Source organism: Pan troglodytes, chromosome 1, assembly GCF_028858775.2.
Source record: "Pan troglodytes isolate AG18354 chromosome 1, NHGRI_mPanTro3-v2.0_pri, whole genome shotgun sequence".
Taxonomy (NCBI): Eukaryota; Metazoa; Chordata; class Mammalia; order Primates; family Hominidae; genus Pan; species Pan troglodytes.
This window is the reverse complement of record NC_072398.2, coordinates 225672635-225698200: the sequence shown is the minus strand read 5'-3', so window position 1 is coordinate 225698200 and position 25566 is coordinate 225672635. Positions and strand designations below refer to the sequence as shown.

The window sequence follows — 25566 nt, the reverse complement described above, 5'->3', positions numbered from 1 at the left end:
CTGGGCGGAGGGAAAAGCGACTGGGCGGAGGGAACAGCGACCGGACAGAGGGCTCCCAGCACAGCCAGTACATCTCCCCAGACCCTCCTAGACTGTCATAGCTGGCGCAGTCAGTGGCTCTTTACTGATAAACTTATTTGTAGACTGAAGATAGCACAGAATAGAAAACCACTAAGTCCTGGCCACTATTTTCTGCCATGACAGCACTCACCGCCAAGGCCGATCAACAGTCATGTTCGCCCTGTCAGCTTTCATTTACTCCCTTGACCCAGGTGTGCACACTGTGACTTGGGGCTGGCAGAGCAGGCAAAACAGACGTGGTCTCCAGCCTCGGCAGCAGAGGCCGAGTCATCCCAGTTAAGGGGCTCAGTCATGACCTCACACCCACATTCTGCAAACCAGGTGCCAGGGCAGTGCCCAGTAGGCTGCAACTAGAGGGTGCTTGGACTTGGACGGGACAGCGGAACAAGCTCTGATGGCCCAAACTTTACAGGTTCTGTGTTGGTAAAGACTTGGATTTGGGGGATTGCAGTAGGGGGCTGGGAGGACAGCTCCAAGATATGGGGAGAGGAGGGACCCAGAGTCCCAGACAGAGACATAAAGTTGGCCTGCTCCTGCCCTGAGTCTTTCCGCCTCCTTCCTGTGGGTGGATTTTATTTTTTTTTTCCAGTTCCAACACTTAGGTATTTTTTATTTTTCCTTTTAAGTAATAAGCTCAAAGTTTGTCACTTTTACTCCGAAAACATCTTTAGCTATCTCCCTGATTTTGATAGGAAGTATTCAGTTTTCATTATCTTCTACATAATCATAAGTCCAGATGTTACTTTTTCTTTGGCCGGCAGTTATTTGCAGGAGTGTTCCATTTCCAGGGGCTATGTTCTCGTTAAGGAGGCTTAGGCTTAATGGGTCTCACTTTAGGGAACTTACAATTAAAACGCTCTTTGTGGTCAAGTACATGATCCTATTTTGTAAACGCTCCCCTGGATATGAGAAAAAAGCTTGAGTTCTCCATGGAGCAGAACATTCTCTATGTCTGTAATAATAAAACTAATAAAGTAAATGTAATAAAAGTTATGAAAGTAACTGATCTTTCTTAAATGCGTCCCATGTGCTGCCTTCCCTGTGTTATCTCGTTTATTTGTAATCCCTGCATTATCTCACTGGTGGGGAGGAGAGAAAGGCCCGGAGAGTTTAGGTTAGGTGAGGGCTGCCACAGGTCGCAGCCTCAGGGCACTGTTCACACGTCACCTTCAGAAGTTAGGACAAGGACAGCAAGTGGGGAATCCAGAGGAAGAGCAGGTCCAAGGTGAAGCTGCCACAGGCTGCCAGAGCTTGGGAGTAACAACTGAGCTGGATATTAGAAAATCTGTCAGTTGCCACTTGGAGGCGGGAGCTGAGGCCGTGGGGTCAGGTGAGCTCACGGGAGAAAAGGTGGGAAGAGGGTGAGGGCAGACCTCAGGGGCACACCCACACTCAGGGGCAGGTGAAAGAGGAGGAGGCAGAGCCTCCGGAGAGCCCCAGGGTCCTCACCCTGATGTGCGCAGAACCACTCGGGGTGCAACCAACATCAGACACCCAGGCCCATTCCCCAGCCACCCTGGTGCCCACCAGTGTGGGAGGATGAAGGCCTTGGAAAGCATAATGGCCTGAAATCCTGTGAGGGGACCTCAGGGTGGCCAGGTCAGTGGTGTCCAATGCTCTGGAGAGGTCCAGGGACATGGGTGGGAGATTGCTGGACATGGGGACACGGTTGCTGGATTCATTGAGACAAACCTACACTCTAGCTGTGGGTTTCTGAGGCCCCTGAATCATCAGAGCCACCCAGGGCACTTGTTGCTAAAAATACAGGTTTCTGGGCCCCAGCCCAGCCCTGCTGCAGCAAAACTTCCAGGAGAAGGGCTGGGGAATCTGTTTGTTTGTTTTGTTGTTGTTGTTGTTGCTTTTTGAGACAGAGTCTTGTTCTGTCGCCCAGGCTGGATGGAGTGCAGTGGTGTGATCTTGGCTCACTGTAACCTCCACCTCCCAGGTTCAAGTGATTATCCTGCCTCAGCCTCCCAAGTAGCTGGGATTACAGGTACCTGCCACTACACCTGGCTAATTTTTGTATTTTTAGTAGAGACGAGATTTCATCATGATGGCCAGGCTGGTCTTGAACTCCTGACCTCAAGTTATCCACCTGCCTTGGCCTCCCAAAGTGCTGGGATTACAGGTGTGAGCCACCACGTCCAGCCGGAATCTGCATTTTTAACGAGCACAAAGATGGTTTCTAAGGCTCAGATGAGTTTAGGAAACTCTATTGTGGCCCCTCTTCCCTGCCACATGCTCCATCCTGTGCTTCCCAGTACCATGGGAGCTGAGCAAGCCCTCCCGATGAGGATACCCACCTTGACTTCTGTTTCAGAGCAGAGTTAGTTTTTACTCAGAGCCGATGTGATCAATAAATGTTGAGGTTCTTTTCTAAGTCAGAGAACAACCCATGCCCTCCCTCCATTCCCCTCACGCTCTAAAGACCCTGATACAGGAACTGGAGAAGCAACCAGAACAACCCGGATCATCCCATGGACGAGGGCCCCATGAGGGCCACATCTAGGCTGAAATGAGAGAGACAGGCTGATGTACCACAAAGGTGCGGTGTTGGGGGTGCCAGCCGGGCCAGTTCCCCCAACAAAACTGGTCCAGGGCAGGGCTGGAGCTGCTGCTGTCCGCAAGGTTCAATCTGCCCCTCAAGGTATCTCAACTCCCTCCGTCCCCAGCTATTGGGGTCTCTTGTGGTATAATTCAGGGAGGATCACAGTAACTAACTGTAGGAATGAGGTTCTTCTTCCGGCTTCTCAAAATAGCTCAAAATGGGTACTAGGCTGCTCACTTAAGGGTACCCAGGAAGATGACAAGAAGGATTTCAGAACTGGGAAACTTGCTGAGAAGAAGGGAAACACACGAGTCCAGGAGCGCCCCTTTCTCACAGCCGTTTCTCTTTCCCAGGGTAGGACGTTTACCGCGGCAGTGCTGCCCCAGCCTGTCCCCGAGAATTCCCTGGGGAGCTTGGGACACTACAGCTCCTGGACACCCCTCGCCCCCACTCCCAGGGTCTGGGTCACCTGTCGGGTGGGGTCTGCGTGTCTGTGGTTTTAAGAGTTCCCCAAGTGACCTTAATAGGCAGCAGAGACGAGGCCACAGATCCAAGCTCTCAGGGGAGGCGCCAACATCACCTCAAGTGGAGAAGACATACAGACCGGATCTGACGGAGAAGCGAGAAGAGGGCAGGATGGAGAGGAAGGGCTGGCTCTAAGCAAAAGGAGGCTGCGTCTCCCTCGGTAGAGCTGGTGGCCCGGGAAGGAGCCTGAGACAGAGGGGAAGGCTCCAAAGCTAACCACAGGATGGGCGGTTAGCAGGGGCCAGGGGAGATGGTTAAGGGGTATTACAAAATTGAAAGAATGAATAAGCCCTACTATTCGACAGCACAACAGGGTGACCACAGTCAATAATAACGTTAATTGTACATTTCAAAATAACTAAAAGAGTGTAAGTGGATTGTTTGTAACACAAAAGATAAATGCTTGAGGAAATGGATACCCCATTCCCCATGATGTGCTTTCTTTCTTTCCCTCCCTCCCTCCCTCCTCCTCTCTCTATCTCTCCTTTTCTTTCTTTATTTCTTTATTTCGAGGCAGAGTCTCGCTCTGTCACCCAGGCTGGCTGGATTGGAGTGGCATGATCTTGGCTCACTGTAACCCCTCCCTCCTGGGCACAAGTGATTCTCCTGCCTCTGCCTCCCAAGCAGCTGGGATTACAGGCACCCGCCATCACACCCAACTAATTTTTGTATTTTTAGTAGAGACAGGGTTTTACCATGTTGGCCAGGCTGGTCTCAAACTCCTGACCTCAAGTGATCCACCCACCTTGGCCTCCCAAAGTGCTGGGATTACAGGCGTGAGCCACCGCACCTGGCCGATGTACTAATTTCATATTGTGTGCCTGTATCAAACCATCTCATGTACCCCATAAATATATATACCTACTATGTACCCAAAAAATTTTTTAAAAAGCTGTCCACAGATGAAATTAAAACTTTTTAATTACATGAGGTGAGCCCACCTGCCAAAACTGCCTGGGAAGGGTGGCCTAGAGCGCAGAGATTGAGAGAGACGTGACACGGCCCGGTGGGGACTCCAGACCAGTAGCCTCAGCATCGCAAGGAGCAAGGGGGCAGTGCAAGTTCTTGGGCCCCTTCCTACCTACCAAACACCTGGGGTGACCCCAGTGAGCCAGAACCATGGCTCTCAATGTGAGTGCACAGCACAATCACCTGCAGCTGCTAAGCTGGTGGTGTCTGGGGGACAGGGGTGGAGAAGGATGTCACTTCACTTGGAAGAAACACCCAGAAACTGCAAACCACGTGATTTGCTATCCAGATAAATGGGTTAGTAATAAAAAGTCCCTGGAAGATCAAGGATAGGCCAAGGGCTGAAGGCTAGAATGGAGAGGGAAGATCAGGCCAGCAGACAGGCAGAGGTTGCAGCCAGAAAGTGGAGGGAAAATCTACAGTCCCTGAATTTCCCAGCAAAAACCTCAGAAGCCAGAAGACATGGAACAAACGCTTCCAAGCCCTGTAAGGAACACTTCCCCACACCCTGCTCAGCCACAAGTCATTTCAGACGCGCAAAGCTTGGGAAGATGACCCTCTAGGCCCCATGACAAGAGACTATCTCTTCCTTCATCAGTCACTCCAATGTCTAACAGACGTGTCTGACCAGCGGCACTCACCCACCCACAGATGTGGCCACATGAGGACATTGTGGCCAAAAGGGGAGGGTGCAATTTCCAATATGCCCTCCACCCCTTTGGGGCTGGACGCTGATAAAGAGATAGGCAACATGTGGCTCACCAAGAGGGCACCCCCAGGCTGGCGGAGCCACAGGGCAGCAGAAGCCTGGGTCCCCAGCACCACGGGGCTGCCTATCGGCTGTGGATCGCTCAACAGCTGCATTGTTAGTTCAAAAAAAAAAAAAAGAAAAAGTCCTCTCTCTTGTTGAAGCCAAGCTGTCTGGGTGGCAGCTGAGCCTTTATTCCAGTTAATATACTGCCTTTCTTGGGGAGCCACTGGGGGACATGTTCCACCTAAACCAGCAAAGAGAAAAAGTGAAGATCCACGAATCCTGGCATCCAACCCAGGCGAGTGCAAAGGCCGTCCCAGGAGAGCAGTTTAGAGCAGGCACAGAATGAGCAACGTGGAAGGCGGACCCCTCTAGGGAACATGGCAGGGAACAGCTCCGTGGCAGGCAGACTGTACTGAGAGCATCTTACAGAGCTACTGGAGGGCACAGAGCAACCGTTGGCTTTCGCAGTAACACCGTTTCGAGGGAAAGTAATCACAGTACCCCACCTGATGAACAGTGATGGGGCTCATGCATCTGAAACTTACGCATCAAGGGACAGCAACAGAGCGTCATGCTTTAGGAAGCAGAGTCCTGAATCAGAAACAGCAGCTACCCCTGCAGGAGCGATGGGAGGAAGAGAGACCCACAAGCCCTCTGGATCGTTTCCACATAATACTTAAGTATAAAATAATTAATTTAAAAATAAAAAAAAAGTACAAGGAAAAAGCTAAGATGGCCAAAAGTTGAGAAGTGAAGAATGCATGCTCAAGACTCCTCTAAGGTCTGCCTTGAACAGGGCTACCGGCTGACCCCCAAGAACTTCCCTCTCCCAAGGTCTGGACCCCCATAGGTATCTGCTAGGTCACCCCTTCAGTCTGTACAAGCAAACGTGGGGGTAGTGGAGGGGAGAACAGGGGGTAACTGGTCTTTTCTGGGCCGATCCTGAGCCCTCTATGCAGGAGGGTGGGGGACCATGCAGTGACTCACTCAGGACTCAAGGGAAGACAGAAACCAAAAGCCCAGTTTGCCCTCTTCACATGCCCTTCAACCCAGAACTGCACGCACACCACCAACCCTCCTCCTGCACGGGACGATGACCCTCCACACCCTCCACGAGCCCTTCAACCCACAACTGCACGCACACCACCAACCCTCCTCCTGCACGGGACGATGACGGTCCTCCACACCCTCCACGAGCCCTTCAACCCAGAACTGCACGCACACCACCAACCCTCCTCCCGCACGGGACGATGACCCTCCACACCCTCCACAAGCCCTTCAACCCAGAACTGCACGCACACCACCAACCCTCCTCCTGCACGGGACGATGACGGTCCTCCACACCCTCCACGAGCCCTTCAACCCAGAACTGCACGCACACCACCAACCCTCCTCCCGCACGGGACGATGACGGTCCTCCACACCCTCCACGAGCCCTTCAACCCAGAACTGCACGCACACCACCAACCCTCCTCCCGCACGGGACGATGACCCTCCACACCCTCCACGAGCCCTTCAACCCACAACTGCACGCACTCCACCAACCCTCCTCCCGCACGGGACGATGACCCTCCACACCCTCCACGAGCCCTTCAACCCACAACTGCACGCACTCCACCAACCCTCCTCCCGCACGGGACGATGACGGTCCTCCACACCCTCCACGAGCCCTTCAACCCAGAACTGCACGCACACCACCAACCCTCCTCCTGCACGGGACGATGACGGTCCTCCACACCCTCCACGAGCCCTTCAACCCACAACTGCACGCACACCACCAACCCTCCTCCTGCACGGGACGATGACGGTCCTCCACACCCTCCACGAGCCCTTCAACCCACAACTGCACGCACACCACCAACCCTCCTCCTGCACGGGACGATGACGGTCCTCCACACCCTCCACGAGCCCTTCAACCCACAACTGCACGCACACCACCAACCCTCCTCCCGCACGGGACGATGACGGTCCTCCACACCCTCCACGAGCCCTTCAACCCACAACTGCACGCACACCACCAACCCTCCTCCTGCACGGGACGATGACGGTCCTCCACACCCTCCACGAGCCCTTCAACCCAGAACTGCACGCACACCACCAACCCTCCTCCTGCACGGGACGATGACGGTCCTCCACACCCTCCACGAGCCCTTCAACCCACAACTGCACGCACACCACCAACCCTCCTCCTGCACGGGACGATGACGGTCCTCCACACCCTCCACGAGCCCTTCAACCCACAACTGCACGCACACCACCAACCCTCCTCCCGCACGGGACGATGACGGTCCTCCACACCCTCCACGAGCCCTTCAACCCACAACTGCACGCACACCACCAACCCTCCTCCTGCACGGGACGATGACGGTCCTCCACACCCTCCACGAGCCCTTCAACCCACAACTGCACGCACACCACCAACCCTCCTCCTGCACGGGACGATGACCCTCCACACCCTCCACAAGCCCTTCAACCCAGAACTGCACACACACCACCAACCCTCCTCCCGCACGGGACGATGACGGTCCTCCACACCCTCCACGAGCCCTTCAACCCACAACTGCACGCACACCACCAACCCTCCTCCTGCACGGGACGATGACGGTCCTCCACACCCTCCACGAGCCCTTCAACCCAGAACTGCACGCACACCACCAACCCTCCTCCTGCACGGGACGATGACGGTCCTCCACACCCTCCACGAGCCCTTCAACCCACAACTGCACGCACACCACCAACCCTCCTCCTGCACGGGACGATGACGGTCCTCCACACCCTCCACGAGCCCTTCAACCCACAACTGCACGCACACCACCAACCCTCCTCCCGCACGGGACGATGACGGTCCTCCACACCCTCCACGAGCCCTTCAACCCACAACTGCACGCACACCACCAACCCTCCTCCTGCACGGGACGATGACGGTCCTCCACACCCTCCACGAGCCCTTCAACCCACAACTGCACGCACACCACCAACCCTCCTCCTGCACGGGACGATGACCCTCCACACCCTCCACAAGCCCTTCAACCCAGAACTGCACACACACCACCAACCCTCCTCCCGCACGGGACGATGACGGTCCTCCACACCCTCCACGAGCCCTTCAACCCACAACTGCACGCACACCACCAACCCTCCTCCCGCACGGGACGATGACGGTCCTCCACACCCTCCACGAGCCCTTCAACCCACAACTGCACGCACACCACCAACCCTCCTCCTGCACGGGACGATGACCCTCCACACCCTCCACAAGCCCTTCAACCCAGAACTGCACACACACCACCAACCCTCCTCCCGCACGGGACGATGACGGTCCTCCACACCCTCCACGAGCCCTTCAACCCAGAACTGCACGCACACCACCAACCCTCCTCCTGCACGGGACGATGACGGTCCTCCACACCCTCCACGAGCCCTTCAACCCACAACTGCACGCACACCACCAACCCTCCTCCCGCACGGGACGATGACGGTCCTCCACACCCTCCACGAGCCCTTCAACCCACAACTGCACGCACACCACCAACCCTCCTCCCGCACGGGACGATGACGGTCCTCCACACCCTCCACGAGCCCTTCAACCCACAACTGCACGCACACCACCAACCCTCCTCCTGCACGGGACGATGACGGTCCTCCACACCCTCCACGAGCCCTTCAACCCAGAACTGCACGCACACCACCAACCCTCCTCCTGCACGGGACGATGACCCTCCACACCCTCCACGAGCCCTTCAACCCAGAACTGCACGCACACCACCAACCCTCCTCCTGCACGGGACGATGACGGTCCTCCACACCCTCCACGAGCCCTTCAACCCACAACTGCACGCACACCACCAACCCTCCTCCTGCACGGGACGATGACCCTCCACACCCTCCACAAGCCCTTCAACCCAGAACTGCACACACACCACCAACCCTCCTCCCGCACGGGACGATGACGGTCCTCCACACCCTCCACGAGCCCTTCAACCCAGAACTGCACGCACACCACCAACCCTCCTCCTGCACGGGACGATGACGGTCCTCCACACCCTCCACGAGCCCTTCAACCCACAACTGCACGCACACCACCAACCCTCCTCCCGCACGGGACGATGACGGTCCTCCACACCCTCCACGAGCCCTTCAACCCACAACTGCACACACACCACCAACCCTCCTCCCGCACGGGACGATGACGGTCCTCCACACCCTCCACGAGCCCTTCAACCCAGAACTGCACGCACACCACCAACCCTCCTCCCGCACGGGACGATGACGGTCCTCCACACCCTCCACGAGCCCTTCAACCCACAACTGCACGCACACCACCAACCCTCCTCCTGCACGGGACGATGACGGTCCTCCACACCCTCCACGAGCCCTTCAACCCACAACTGCACGCACACCACCAACCCTCCTCCTGCACGGGACGATGACCCTCCACACCCTCCACAAGCCCTTCAACCCAGAACTGCACACACACCACCAACCCTCCTCCCGCACGGGACGATGACGGTCCTCCACACCCTCCACGAGCCCTTCAACCCAGAACTGCACGCACACCACCAACCCTCCTCCCGCACGGGACGATGACGGTCCTCCACACCCTCCACGAGCCCTTCAACCCACAACTGCACGCACACCACCAACCCTCCTCCCGCACGGGACGATGACCCTCCACACCCTCCACGAGCCCTTCAACCCAGAACTGCACGCACACCACCAACCCTCCTCCCGCACGGGACGATGACCCTCCACACCCTCCACGAGCCCTTCAACCCACAACTGCACGCACACCACCAACCCTCCTCCCGCACGGGACGATGACCCTCCACACCCTCCACGAGCCCTTCAACCCACAACTGCACACACACCACCAACCCTCCTCCCGCACGGGACGATGACGGTCCTCCACACCCTCCACGAGCCCTTCAACCCACAACTGCACGCACACCACCAACCCTCCTCCCGCACGGGACGATGACGGTCCTCCACACCCTCCACGAGCCCTTCAACCCACAACTGCACGCACACCACCAACCCTCCTCCCGCACGGGACGATGACGGTCCTCCACACCCTCCACGAGCCCTTCAACCCAGAACTGCACGCACACCACCAACCCTCCTCCCGCACGGGACGATGACCCTCCACACCCTCCACGAGCCCTTCAACCCAGAACTGCACGCACACCACCAACCCTCCTCCCGCACGGGACGATGACGGTCCTCCACACCCTCCACGAGCCCTTCAACCCACAACTGCACGCACACCACCAACCCTCCTCCCGCACGGGACGATGACGGTCCTCCACACCCTCCACGAGCCCTTCAACCCAGAACTGCACGCACACCACCAACCCTCCTCCCGCACGGGACGATGACCCTCCACACCCTCCACGAGCCCTTCAACCCACAACTGCACACACACCGTCAACCCTCCTCCCGCACGGGACGATGACGGTCCTCCACACCCTCCACGAGCCCTTCAACCCACAACTGCACACACACCGTCAACCCTCCTCCCGCACGGGACGATGACGGTCCTCCACACCCTCCACGAGCCCTTCAACCCACAACTGCACACACACCACCAACCCTCCTCCCGCACGGGACGATGACCCTCCACACCCTCCACGAGCCCTTCAACCCACAACTGCACACACACCGTCAACCCTCCTCCCGCACGGGACGATGACGGTCCTCCACACCCTCCACGAGCCCTTCAACCCACAACTGCACACACACCACCAACCCTCCTCCCGCACGGGACGATGACCCTCCACACCCTCCACGAGCCCTTCAACCCACAACTGCACGCACACCACCAACCCTCCTCCCGCACGGGACGATGACCCTCCACACCCTCCACGAGCCCTTCAACCCACAACTGCACACACACCGTCAACCCTCCTCCCGCACGGGACGATGACGGTCCTCCACACCCTCCACGAGCCCTTCAACCCACAACTGCACACACACCGTCAACCCTCCTCCCGCACGGGACGATGACGGTCCTCCACACCCTCCACGAGCCCTTCAACCCACAACTGCACACACACCACCAACCCTCCTCCCGCACGGGACGATGACCCTCCACACCCTCCACGAGCCCTTCAACCCACAACTGCACACACTCCACCAACCCTCCTCCCGCACGGGACGATGACGGTCCTCCACACCCTCCACGAGCCCTTCAACCCACAACTGCACACACACCACCAACCCTCCTCCCGCACGGGACGATGACCCTCCACACCCTCCACGAGCCCTTCAACCCACAACTGCACACACACCATCAACCCTCCTCCTGCACGGGACGATGACGGTCCTCCACACCCTCCACTAGCCCTTCAACCCACAACTGCACGCACACCACCAACCCTCCTCCCGCACGGGACGATGACGGTCCTCCACACCCTCCACGAGCCCTTCAACCCACAACTGCACGCACACCATCAACCCTCCTCCCGCACGGGACGATGACGGTCCTCCACACCCTCCACGAGCCCTTCAACCCACAACTGCACACACACCACCAACCCTCCTCCCGCACGGGACGATGACCCTCCACACCCTCCACGAGCCCTTCAACCCACAACTGCATGCACACCATCAACCCTCCTCCTGCACGGGACGATGACGGTCCTCCACACCCTCCACGAGCCCTTCAACCCACAACTGCACACACTCCACCAACCCTCCTCCCGCACGGGACGATGACGGTCCTCCACACCCTCCATGAGCCCTTCAACCCACAACTGCACACACTCCACCAACCCTCCTCCCGCACGGGACGATGACCCTCCACACCCTCCACGAGCCCTTCAACCCACAACTGCACACACACCACCAACCCTCCTCCCGCACGGGACGATGACGGTCCTCCACACCCTCCACGAGCCCTTCAACCCACAACTGCACACACACCACCAACCCTCCTCCCGCACGGGACGATGACCCTCCACACCCTCCACGAGCCCTTCAACCCACAACTGCACACACTCCACCAACCCTCCTCCTGCACGGGACGATGACGGTCCTCCACACCCTCCACGAGCCCTTCAACCCAGAACTGCACACACACCATCAACCCTCCTCCTGCACGGGACGATGACCCTCCACACCCTCGGGCTCACTCCCCAGATCTCTTCTATTCCCCTAACTGAAGACAGGAGGTTCTGTCCGTGCAACCAGGAAAGCAGCAGTGAGCTAGTGTCTGGTGGGAGCACTGCATTCTCCCTGTGATTCCAGGCAGAAGAGCTCCTCCCTTTCCAAGACACCCTTCATGAGTTTATCACCACCCAGACCTTGTGGAAAGTCCTCAAGACCAAGGCTAGCCAGTGTGTGGAACTCACAGAAAACGGGACTCGGGTGCAGCTTTGGGCAGTCTAGAATTACAGAATAAAGGCTAAATTGGCATCCACTTCACCATTTTCTTCTGCAACTGGCATCTAGTGAATTACAGTTTAGTGAAGATTTTGATTCAAATGATTTTAGATGCCATTCTTGCCAACAGTACTTTACGGGAAAATACGATAAAATCACAGTTCGTGTTTTCAATGTGGTGTTTATTTTATTCATTCACTCGTGGTGAGTTACCAGGCCCTATAAGAGAAGGTTAAGGCTGGGCACGGTGGCTCACGCCTGTAATCCCAGCACTTTGGGAGGCCGAGGTGGGCAGATCACGGGGTCAGGAGATCGAGACCATCCTGGCTAACATGCTGAAAACCCGTCTCTACTAAAAATACAAAAAATTATCTGGGCATGGTGGCGGGCACCTATAGTCCCAGCTACTTGGGAGGCTGAGGCAGGAGAATGGCGTGAACCCGGGAGGCAGAGCTTGCAGTGAGCCGAGATCACGCCACTACACTCCAGCCTGGGTGGGCGACAGAGTGAGACTCTGTCTCAAAAAAAAAAAAAAAAAAGAGAGAGAGAAGGTTAAGCTTGGTAAAATTATTAGACAGAATTTTTTACAAATTGTGGGCAGAAAATCCCTACTAAAATAGGCATTATTGTAAAGCTATTGTTCCTAATACACATCTTAACATGTGCCTGTATCAGTGAAGCAGCTTAGACACCGTAAATGAACATGACATGCTGCAGACTTCCAAGGGGCTTCTCCAGTGACTTCTCCCAGTCCTGGCATCTCACTGATGCCTTTCAGCACATAAAGAAAGAAAGACTGGGCTTAAGGGTGTGGACTTTTCAGCAAGTAGACAGCGACGACGGAAATGCCCCATTTAGTGAAGAACGTCTAACATGTCGACAAAGTAAGCAGAACTCATAGCCCAGAGTTTCACAAATTCCAGGCAGAATGGAGCTGTATGAGTCTCAAACACAATACTCGGAAGTGGCAGAAGCCTGGGCTTGGGATGGCCAGGCTCGGAAGAGGGAGCTGAGCCCACCCTGGAATTCGAGGGAGGACAGAGACATGGGGGCAGTAAGGAAGGGGAAACAGGGAATGCCTCTGAGGCAACAGCTGTTCTGCGGGCAGCAAGACACTCAGATTGTCATAGTGCTCGTGGGCCTGGAAGTGCTGTTATAAAGCACAGCTTCCCTTGGCAAGACCATAGTTAATCAGATTTACGAGCAGTGCAGCCACCACTGAGTGGGAAGACAAAAACAATCATGAAGTAGGAAAAAGAAAAAGAAACAAACTTTGGAAACATATCTCACATCAGGGCCGGGCGCGGTGGCTCACGCCTGTGATCCCAGCACTTTGGGAGGCCAAGGTGGGCAGATCACTTGAGGTCAGGAGTTTGATACCAGCCTGGCCAACATAGTAAAACCCCATCTCTACTTAAAATGCAAAAATTAGCCGAGTGTGGTGGCACGTGCCTGTAATCCCAGCTACTTGGGAAGCTGAAGTGGGAGAATCTCTTGAACCCAGGAGGCGGAGGATACAGTGAGACAAGATCAGATCATGCCACTGCACTCTAGCCTGGGCAACAGAGTGAGACTCCATCTCATAGGCCCAGAGCCAATGTCCCAAACCTGAAAGTGATTGGTGCCTCTCACTCATGGAGTAAGTATCTGCAAGGTGCCCCTTTGACTCTCTGTGGGTGCTGGAGCCAACACAAAGAAGATGATCCAATCCCTGCTCCTGAGGTGTCCCTGGTAGAAATATAAATGTAAGCCAGCACAGAGTGGTGTCATTTGAGCTGGGTTTTGAAGGATAAATAGGAGTTTTCTGAGTGGAGAAGAAAACAGAACTTGGTGTTCCAGGCAGTTAGAAATGACAGCATTGTGCAAAAGTGCCTGTTATGCCTGGGACAGATGAATAGCTCAGTACAGCAAGAACAGCTGCGCCCAGCCTTCATTAACCACACAGCACCTTCACAACTTCTGCTCTCACTGATACCACTTCACTATGATCTTATCTCCTTGATGCTTTTCTTCAACCAACTTGTTTTTAAAAGCTTACTTTGGTCTTCTTCAAAATTACAGTAGCCATGAAATTACAGGTTTGATATGCTATCTACATTTTCTTTAAATCATGAAAAATAATTACACATTATTAAAGTAAAAAGTGTCCATCTGTGAACCTAGAGCTAAATCCTCTTGCGTTCCAGCTGTTTCCCAAACTCTGGGAAGCCAAGCTACAAACTTTAAGGCCTGTGTTGTTTGAGAAGAGATTGTACTTACTGGGAAAAAATAAATGCAAACATTAGAGGAAAAACATTATTAACGAGTCACTGCCGGTGAGTCACGATGCTAGTCTTTGGGGCCATCGGTGCCCTGCAAGGCCCTGCCCTGACCCTCGGCAGGCATTAAACATCTCACAGCTATCAGATCCCGGGGCTGCATGTGAGCCTCCCCAGGGACGCAGTCATCCATTTAATTTTTATCACCAATTTGAAAAATGGGTGCCAGAGTCTTTCTTTTTTTTTTTTTTTTTTTCTTGAGACGGAGTCTCACTCTGTCGCCCAGGCTGGAGTGCAGTGGCACGATCTCAGCTCACTGCAACCTCCGCCTCCCAGGTTCAAGTGATTCTCTTGCCTCAGCCTCCCGAGTAGCTGGGACTACAGGCGCCCGCCACCACACCTGGCTAATTTTTGTATTTCTAGTAAAGATGGGGTTTTGCCATGTTGGCCAGGCCGGTCTTGAACTCCTGACCTCAGGTGATCCACCCACCTCGGCCTCCCAAAGTGCTGGGATTACAGGCGTGACCTATGGTGTCCAGCCCGCCAGCATATTTCTGTGATTTATTGTTCAACCTTTTTTTTTGAGATAGGGTCTCGTTCTGTTGCCCAGGCTGAAGTGTAGTGGCACGATCATGGCTCACTGCAACTTCGACCTCCTGGGCTCAAGCGATCCTCCCACCTCAGCCTCCCAGTAGCTGGGATCACAGGTGCAGGCCACCATGCCCGGCTTATTATTTATTTTTTTGTAGAGACAGGGGTCTCCCTATGTCGCCCAGGCTGGTCTTGAACTCCTAAGCTCAGGCAATCCTCCCGCCTCCATCTCCCAAAGTGCTGGGATTACAGGTATGTGCCACTGCGCCTGGCCTATTGTACAACTTCTTGGAAGTTTGTACTTCACCAAACACAAGAGCCTCAAGTGTGTCAGACAGCAGCACGGCTGCCAGAGAAGCAACAACGAGCCAAGGGACAGGAATGGAGTGGCCAGGGCGCTTCCTTCTTACCTCCGTGCACAAAGCCGTGCAGGGTGCAGTCTGAAGGCCCCACCAGGTGGATCAAGCTGGACTGGCTGTAGCTGACAGTGTTCGGCTCTGAAATTGCAAAAGAGAGAGATTAGTTATGGGGTAGGCTGATTCCCACAGCTGAATGGTCTGGCAATGCCGAAACCACCCTCAGGTCTACACAGTCAACGAAGGCGTCCAAAGCCAGGTTCAGCTATGATTTCTCTAAGGAAAACTATGGTCTCCAAACAGGCTACAGTTGGTGAAGGAGAGGTTTTCAAGGATTCATGACCCATTCTGTTAGTGGGCCATGACGAGACTCTCTGGGGCCATCAGTGCCCTGCAAGGCCCTGCCCAGGGGTAGCCATGAAACACCTCAAAGCTGTGAGTCCCGGGGCTGCGTGTGACCCTCCACCAGGCTCTAGTTAACCATCTGACTTGCATTTCCAATTTTACAAGAAGTGCCACAGTGTTTCTGTAATTTACTCCACAGCCTGAGAACATACAGCTCCACAGGGAGCAAGCTGTTCCCTCTGGCCAGCCCCCGACCCCATTCACTGCTCTATCACCTCACTCTTGCAAGAGCCCCAAATATCTTGGAGGAGCTTCAGTCACCCAACACTGCACTGCTCCTGAAATATCTTTAAGAGGCCGCACTTAAGAAAAAAAGCCGATGACATATAACGTCCAGTCTCTAGAAGGTAGACCTTTCTTTTTTTCTTGAGACAAAGCCCAGGTTGAAGTGCAGTGGCACAATCTCAGCTCACTGTAGCCTCCGCCTCCTGGGTCCAAGCAATTCTTGTGCCTCAGCCTCCCAAGTAGCTGGGATTACAGGCATCTGCCACCACACCTGGCTAATTTTTGTGTTTTTAGTAGAGACAGGGTTTCACCATATTGGCCAGGCTGGTCTTGAACTCCTGACCTCAAGTGATCCACCCGCCTCAGCCTCCCAAAGTGTTAGGATTACAGGCGTGAACCACCTTGCCCAGCCCAATATATAATTTTTGAAAAGTCAGTTATCCTTATTGTTTTCTCTGTCTGACAAGAGAAAATGGAATTACCGTGAGCTCTTCGGATTCATAGCTGTCAGCTGTCCAGCTTTGACCATGTAGGGACTATGTGGCCATATGGCTGTCCATTTTTAGGGTTTATGACAAAATTAGCCCTGCCTCAGACAAGTTCGAGTGCCTGCCTCATCCCTGGCCCTTGCATTGAAAACAGTGTTCACTTCCAAGCTTGGTCCAGCCCTTCCAGTGCAGATGGGGTCCTGGCAGGTCACCTAGCCCCGGCTCCTGGGTTGGGATCCGCCTTTCTGGGGTCAGGCAGTGCTCTGGCCAAGCCCCAGGAAGATCCGCCCTGAGCCATCCACGAGGGTGCGAGGGCTGGTGAACATGGCCAGGCCAGGGGCTTGGCCCTGGGTCTGAAGCGCCTCCCACTCGATGTCTCTGGCCCTCTGGCCAGGCCCATAGTCCTGCTCCCATAAGCAGTAGTTTGGAGGCTGAGGGCATGGGGGAAGCAAGAGAGAATAGGGGAGGAAGGGAGGTTCTGGAGTTGGACTGCCTGGGTTTGAATCCCAGCTCTGCTGCCTTCATGGGAACTTAACTTCCCTTTGCCTCAGTTTCCTCAGCTGGAACCAGAGATGGTGAAAGCGAAACTATCAGGTTATGAAGATGACGTAAACACCTAGCACACACGAAGCCCTGTAAATAGCTTGTCACATAGGACGGGATCTGAAAAGGAGAGTTTTCTGTTTATGGCTGTGTAAACCTCGCCCACTGCTATCCTGGGGGCCTGGTTCAGGCTCCTCACATCATTTTGAAACTGCAGGTTCACAGATTAGGCACTGTGTCAGTCAAGATCGTAGTCACTGCTGCAGCAGATAAACCCTGAAACCCTAGTGGGTCACACAGTGAGGTTGATTTCCTGCTAGGTAAAGTCCAAATCAGGCTTTCCTAGTGGGGTAGATTTCCTCCAAATGGTGGAGATGTGGGGATTCAGGCCCCTTTGGTCCCGTAGCTCCATTACTTTTAATGGGTAGCTTTGAAGGTTACCTTGGAAAGGGACAGAGTGGGGGGAGGCTCACACACCTGAGGTTTTGATGGGTCAGGCCTGGAAGCAGCATTTCACTCTGCTCACACTCTAGACATGGTATTTTCACATCCGCTGCAGGGGAGGCAGGGCAGCGTGGCCCTGCTATGTGTGGAGACAGGCTTGGTCATCTCTGTCTGGTTCTACCCCTCCAGTCACCAGATCCCTGTTGTATTCTTTGCACACGTGGAGCACCTCACCCTCAAGGACGACCACCTGAAACCCTATCCGGCCTCTGCGCTGACCTCAGAGCGCAGCAGCTGGTCACATGCATGCAGTCTTCTCCATCGTGTTTACACGCAATTCTTCATGTTCCTGCAGCCAAGGAACTAAGAAGATGAGTTACCTACACTTGCACCCTTTATACAGCAGCGGAAGAGGGAACAGAAGAGCACACTCATTCAGGAAAGGAAAGAACACAGGAGCCACCCAGGAGCCCCTGGCCCAAGCAGAGATGACTCCCGCCAGGGTCTGAGCTATGGCCATGGGGAAGGGTCTTTAGTTAGACTCTGATTCCACTCTTGGGGAGGAACTACATGGTCCTTGGCTCAGCCTCCTGGAAGGTTCTTCCCTGTTGGTTATCCACCATGGCCTCATCCAAGCGGGCACTGGGAAATAGGGGCCCACGGCCCACCTCCTGCTTGTCTAGGTTTGGGGAGGTTACTTTAAAGTTTGAACAGTCAAAAGCTTTTTTTCAGTCCAGGCAAATTCAGTTTCCTCGTAAACTTAGTAGGCATCTGATCTGTCTGCCTCCAGTCAGTTCCATGTGACAGGAACCACACCCAACGTTCTTTCCAAGTGTCACGCTCAAGCCTGGTGTATTTTTTTTACTTTTCCATCCCACTCCACTCCCTTTCTCACTCTCTCAAGACACATGTGGGTGCGTAAACCACACTTTAATCTGATTTTTGACACAAGGCTGAGTCTTTTTCTTTTTTGAGACGGAGTCTCGCTCTGTCACCCAGGATGGAGTGCAGTGATGTGATCTCGGCTCACTGCAAGCTCTGCGTCCCGGGTTCACGCCATTCTCCTGCCTCAGCCTCCTGAGTAGCTGCGACTACAGGCGCCCGCCACTGCGCCCGGCTAATTTTTTGTATTTTTAGTAGAGACGGGGTTTCACCGTGGTCTGAATCTCCTGACCTCGTGATCCACCCACCTCAGCCTCCCAAAGTGCTGGGATGACAGGCGTAAGCCACCGGGCCCAGCCAAGGCTGAGTCTTAATGGGCTTTTGATTTCAGTCTCCTTCCGTTCCCAGGTCAATAAACAATAGGCTTTTCCAATCTTTTCATGCCGCCAATTTCTGGCCGCCTCTCAGAGCCCCACTCCTCGTGGTATTGTGGGTTTCAGGGTGTCCTAAATTCCCCTGAGGCCCAAGGTGCCCTCGGCAATTGCAGGCTGATTCTGGACACCCCTAGACCCTGGCAGGCCCACGCTGAAGCAGCAGGTGGGAGAGCAGGCATCCCCTCCCTTGGGCCAAGCCACAGGTTGTGCGAACTGGCTGCGATGCAGGATGTCGGGGCCCCCAGGGGCTCCTTCCCAAAAGCCTTGGCGCTTGGAGGGGTCTGTTGGTTGGCTTTGAGATCGCGACCCTGCACGCCAGCTCCCAGAGGGGCCCAGATGCAAGGACCTCTTGACGCATAATCAGGAGGGTGGGCTGGGTGGGGTCTGCTTCTGACTCCATGACATGCTACTTCTCCCACACACCCTGGCATGAGGGCAAGCCCGGGGCAGGAATGAGGAAACTCACATGGCAGCTAACAGTGACCAGGAGAGAAGGGAGGGGAGGCGGTTTGAAATTCTGTGTGTGGAGTGTACCCGTGTGCTGGGGCCGCTGTAACAAGAGTGCCCACCAAAGGCTGGCGCCTTAAGCGGCAGAAATTCGTCTCACAGCCCTGGAGGCTGGAAGTCCCAGGTCAAGGTATCAGCAGCTGGCTCTTCCTGAGGCCTCTCTGCTGGGCTTGTAGATGCCGCCTTCCCCCGTGTCCTCACAGGGTTGTTCCTCTGTGTGTGTCTGTCCTAACCTCCTCTTCTTGTAAAGACACCAGCCCACCCTAATGACCTCATTTTAACTTAATTACCTCTTTAAAGACTCTTTCTTTACATTCAGTGACATTCTGAGGGACTCAGGGTCAGGACCTCAACATATGATTTATGGTGACACAATTTAGCAACCATGACCCAGAGGCACATCAAAGCCTCGGAAATGACACTGGGGCCGGGCGCAGTGGCTCATGCCTGTAATCCTAGCACTTTGGGAGGCTGAGGCAGGTGGATCACCTGAGGTCAGGAGTTCGAGACCAACCTGGCCAACATGGTGAAACCCCTCTCTACTAAAAATACAAAAATTAGCCAGGCATGGTGGCAGGTGCCTGTAATCTCAGCTACTTGGGAGGCTAAGGCAGGAGAATCACTTGAATCAGGGAGGCGAAGTTTGCAGTGAGCTGAGATCGTGCTGTTGCACTCCAACCTGGGCAACAAGAGCAAAACGCCATCTCAAAAAAAAAGAAAAACAAAGCAATGAAATCGGACACTTAGGAGGCCCCAGGTATCAACTTCTGGGTCAGGACCACCCTTCATCCCACCAGCTTTTTCGGCTACTGAGAAACATTACTTGCCTAAGGCCAGACCTAGAAAGGACCTGTCTTCACCTGAAATGAGTCCCAGTCATTTCGTGGCCCAGTGGGCTGGCGTGTTCAACAGCTTGGGGCTTGTCAGTTAGGAATGAGCTACCCTTTCTGAGTGCCAGCTGTCCTGGGCAGGGAACAGATGAGGTCTAGTCCCTGACCAGGTCTGCCTTCTGGCCAGGTATGGTGGCTCACGCCTGTAATCCCAACACTTTGGGAGGCTGAGGCGGGCGGATCGCCTGAGGTCAGGAGTTCGAGACCAGCTTGGCCAACATGGCGAAACCCTGTCTCTACAAAAAATACAAAAATTAGCTGGGTGTGGTGGCACATGCCTGTAATCCCAGCTACTCAGGAGGTTGAGGCACCAGAATCGCTTGAACCCAGGAGGTGGAGGTTGCAGTGAGCCGAGATCGCACCATTGCACTCCAGCCTGGTCAACAGAGTGAGACTTGTCTCAAAAAAAAAAAAAAAAAAAAGTATATATATATATATATATATAGACAAATTATAGCTGTATATATTGGACAAAGGACTTTTAAGGAACTCTCAGACTCTGAGGTACCTGAAAGACAAGGCCACCCCTGTGGAGGTTGCTAGGCAACAGTCTGAACTCTTGCTCTAGGATGAGGTCTGGGATGTGGGATGGACAGGGGCTGGGAGCAGGCAAGTCAAAGGCCAAGATGGCCTCTCCAGGGCAGAGACGGAGGGTCCTCCCACGGGATGGGATAGCACGTGTCACACCTGTTAGAAAGACCCCAGTGCCAAGCACATACGCACACTCTTCTCCCAGAGCTGCTGTTCCCCATTGACCCGGACGCCCCTGCCAAACCCAACTTAGGCTAAGCCACCATACAGGAGACAAGGCTGGTCTCAGATGAGCCCACCCCTGGGCTCCCGAGGGTACCGGGAAGCCCTGCCACTGAGATACCGGCTCTACCAGGAAACTGGAGTCAAAGATGCAGATGTTCAGAAATGCTCAAGAAAGAATGGACACGGGACTTCCTAAGAAATATTTAAAAGCCGAGTCTCTAATCCAATCATCTGAGGAAGATACATTTTTATAAAACAAAAAAGTAAAAATGAAAGCACATACAATCAGGAAATCGAGATTTAGGAGGCCAACTCTGACTGACAGTGAATAACACATTCTGAAAAATATCGCGTGTAGATTTACAGTCAATCGGAGGCTGGCAAACAGAAGAGAATCCCACGAGTAAAGGAATTTAAACTGATTGAAAACCTTGAGTAATTTTAGTGTCCCTGAGGATCAGTTAAAGGCAGAAGCTAGGATCTAATCCATGCTTCTCAAAGCCAGAGTCAGCCCAGCACTGCTGCCCACTCCCCCCGGGGTCTGGCACCTACCCCAAGCTCTCTCCAGAAACCGCTCATGAAAAGGTAGGTCCAGGCAGCCCCCATGTTCCATCCAACCCTCTCCTCCAGGACCCCTTTGTGTTAGGCTAGACATAGCCTCTTCTAGTCTCTTGCAAGGGCACTGATCGCTGGATTTGGGGCCCACCTGCATAACCCAGATGATCTCAAGATCCTTAATTTAACCACATCTGCAAAGACCCATTTTCCATATAAGGTCCCATTCACAGGCTCTAGGGATTTGAATGTGGACATATTGTCTGGCCCTGAGCGCTGTGTTGGTGCCTTTCCTAAGACGCCTCCCCTTGCTCCCATCCCATCCCATTCCTTAGGGCCTGTGTCTGACCTGACTGCTGGGCTGCCCTCCCAAAAGCACAGCCTGGGCACTGCCTGCCCCAGCACGTGCCTCCAGGCCTGTCTGGTGTATTGCTGTGTTGATAAACTGGCTGTTTAAATTTTATTTTTAAAAGATATCTCAGCCGGGCGCGGTGGCTCACGTCTGTAATCCCAGCTCTTTGGGAGGCCGAGGTGGGCGGATCACGAGGTCAGGAGATCGAGACCATCCTGGCTAATACGGTGAAACCCCATCTCTACTAAAAATACAAAAAATAAGTGGGGCATGGTGGCGGGCGCCTGTAGTCCCAGCTACTGGGGAGGCTGAGGCAGGAGAATGGCGTGAACCCGGGAGGCAGAGCTTGCAGTGAGCCGAGATCGCGCCACTGCACTCCAGCCAGGAGGATACAGCGAGACTCTGCCTCAAATTAAAAAAAAAAAAAAAGATATCTCTTTACTGGGGTTTCATCAAAGCAGCACCATTCTTTCTATTAATACTGACACATTAATTTTCTTTCTTTCTTTTTTTGGTGTTTGTTAAAAAGCAGACATGAAAAGAGAGGAAACCTACAGTGGTTTCCCCAACAGTAAAGAAACCGACCTACCCAGTCCCACTGGCCTAAGGTGACAACCAGTCCGCTTTTGGCAAGTTGAGGCTGGAGCACAGACCGAGTCAGAGACACACATGTGAGACCAAATACACACAAACTCCTGTTCAAGCCTCAAGTTGACCCGCCCAGAAAACAAGCACACTCCTGCTGCACGCCAGCAGCCAAGCCCAGAAAGCCATGCTCTCATCTGTGCGCCCACTGGGTTTTCACCAGTCCCCTTTGGTGCTTATGTGGACTAAGCAAGGGAGGTGAGTGGCCATAACAATGACCCGAGTCCAGGTTAGCAGGGGCCAGGGCGCCTCTCAGCAGGGCTAGGAGCAGGTGGACCCCAGAGTGGAGCCCACATCACAGGCACATTTAAGGGGGAAGGGATTACTTGAGGCAGGTCCTCCACCACTGCTGAGGGTGGAGGCAAAACAGAGAAAGCTGAGTAAGAAACTCAAACACCTACCATGGCCAGGGTCTCCCAAGGCACGGTGGGGGCAGCAAACCCTCCTCAGGCTGCCGTCCCGCATGAGGTACCCTGTGGAACCCAGCACAGAGCACGAATGTGCCACGAGCCCAGGCCATCGCAGGGAGGCAGAGAAGCACACAGTGCGTCCTGGAGGGAGTTCTCCTGCCACTACGACAACATGACCACCATGTGTGCAGTAGGGAGAGGGGTAATGCTCGTTGCCTGCCCCCGAGGGCTCACCCTTTTCCTAGGGGGACAGATGCTCCCCAGCATCTCATCGTGCCTTCGTTTAGAGTTTGAGTGAACATTTTGTGAAAGCCAGAGCACCCTGACATGAGAGCAAGAGGATGGACGGCAGAAGGGACCAACACCACAGGGAAACTGGGCATGCCACAGAGCCCAGTGCCTGCTGGCAGAGCCCCTCCTCCAATCAATGTCTGAACAGTGGGGCCAGGAAGAAGTGGCGCTTGAACAGCTGCTGCCGTTTTTTTCTTTTTTGGATGAGTTGGAAATCCCATCAAGAACAAGCCACTTGGCCAGGTGTGGTGGTTCACACCTGTAATCTCAGCACTTTGGGAGGCCAAGGCAGGCTCATCACTTGAGGTCAGGAGTTAGAGACCAGCCTGGCCAATATGGTGAAACCCCATCTCTACTAAAAATACAAAAATTAGCCGGGCATGGTGGCACATGCCTGTAATTGTAATACCAGCTACTCGGGAGGCTGAGGCAGGAGAATCACTTGAACCCAGGAGGCAGAGGCTGCAGTGAGCCAAGATTGTGCCAGTGCACTCCAGCTTGTGTGACATAGCAAGACTCCAACTCAAAAAAAAAAGAAAAGAAAAGAAAAGAACAAGCCACTGAGCGAACACAAGGAAAAGATACAACAAAAACAAATTCCTTGTGAACAAGTGCACACCACCTGCCTGGCAATGGAGGCCCCACGCACAGTGCCCTCCTGGGACTCCCTGAGTCACGCAGGTCGCCTTCCAGGTGTGTGACTGGAGGGGTCTATACGGCTCAGGGCGGGGCTGGGGGACAGCCCTCCCTGGGGACCCCAGAGAAACTGGCTCCCGGAGAGCATGCTCAGCACCTGGGGAACCTCAAGCATGAGGCTCACGTAGGCCCGGCCTGCTCCTGCCTCCTATGCGTCCCCGGTGAGGAGCGGCACCTGCTGCTGGTGTCCGTGGCTCTTACCTGGGTTGAGGACTGGCTGGACGATGTCCCCGTTCCTCCACTTGGTCTCCATGCGCTCCAGCTTCTGGGCTTCATACCGCTTCCGGCCCTCCTCCTCCTGCTCCTGCCGGGAATACTGTGAGAAACCAAAGACAGGTCAGGCCCAGGCAGGACACGGCCTCCTCCCCTCGCCAGGCGGCCATGACCCCAGGCCCTTATAGCCTTGTGTAACTGGGACTATTTTTTCTTCTGTTCATGTGTGTTTAATATAAGTAATAAGAATACAGAAACAGTGAAATCCCATGTGGCTCCACTCCCCAGAGAGACAACCTGGGTCACGTGTTTGGTTTAGATCCTTCCTGGAATTGCTTTAATGCCTACAAATATATAAAAAGCTCTATGGTGCTGTATGTGGAGCTTAAAAGCAACCGTGTATCTATTTAACGTAATTTTTGTAACTATGTGGGCACTTAGCTTGTTCCCAATTTTTATTTACTTTTCTTTTCTTTTTTTTTGAGATGGAGTCTCGCTCTGTCCCAGGCTGAAGTGCAGTGGCGTGATCTCGGCTCACTGCAACCTCTGCCTCCCGGGTTCAAGTGATTCTCCTGCCTCAGCCTCCCCGGTAGCTGGGATGACAGGTGCCCACCACCATGCCCGGCTAATTTTTGTATTTTTAGTAGAGATGGGGTTTCACGATGTTGGCCAGGCTCATCTTGATCTCTTGACCTTGCGATCTGCCCGCCTCAGGCTCCCAAAGTGCTGGGATTACAGGCGTGAGCCACCGTGCCCGGCCCCCGCTTTTTCACTATTAAAACCATACTGATCCTAGGTTACTTAAAATCATTTTGCACTGTCCCATTCCTTCCTAGGATTCATTACAGAATAAAGGGATCCTCAAAAAGGCCCCACCCACTCTCCCAAGTCCATGACAGAGCAGGAACCCTGTGTGTCCCTGCTGACCCTTGGCCAATCAAACAGGTTATATATTGGTAGAGAATGGGCAGTCAAAGATGGAACCGTCCTCCCCCGGCTCTCCGAATGAATCACAGGGGTTTTGACTCCAGAAGTTAAAAATAAATGTGACTATAAGACTCAGCACAGGCCGGGCATGGTGGCTCGTGCCTGTAATCCCAGCAATTTGGGAGGCTGAGGCGGGTGGATCACTTGAGGTCAGGAGTTCGAGACTAGCCTGGCCAACATGGTGAAACCCCTGGCCAACATGGTGAAACCCCGCCTCTACTAAAAATACCAAAATTAGCCAGGGGTGGTGGTGGGCACCTGTAGTCTTAGCCACTCGGGAGGCTGAGGCAAGGGAATCGCTTGAATCCGGGAGATGGAGGTTGCAGTGAGCCGAGATTGCGCCACTGCACTCCAGCCTGGGCGACAGAGCGAGACTCCGTC

General features: G+C 54.3%; 1 protein-coding gene across 3 annotated transcripts in view; it reads right to left on the bottom strand.

The window, feature by feature from the left end:
* The window catches only part of ACOT7 (acyl-CoA thioesterase 7), a 134259-nt gene that overhangs the window by 42803 nt on the left and 65890 nt on the right, over window positions 1-25566 (bottom strand). For all 3 annotated transcript variants that reach the window (XM_016953100.3, XM_001156114.4, XM_001156070.8), the window contains exons 5-6: window positions 24187-24301; window positions 15517-15603 (exon numbers count right to left, since the gene is read on the bottom strand). In XM_016953100.3, the coding sequence (XP_016808589.1) occupies window positions 15517-15603; window positions 24187-24301 (202 nt within the window). The remainder of the gene's footprint in view (window positions 1-15516; window positions 15604-24186; window positions 24302-25566) is intronic.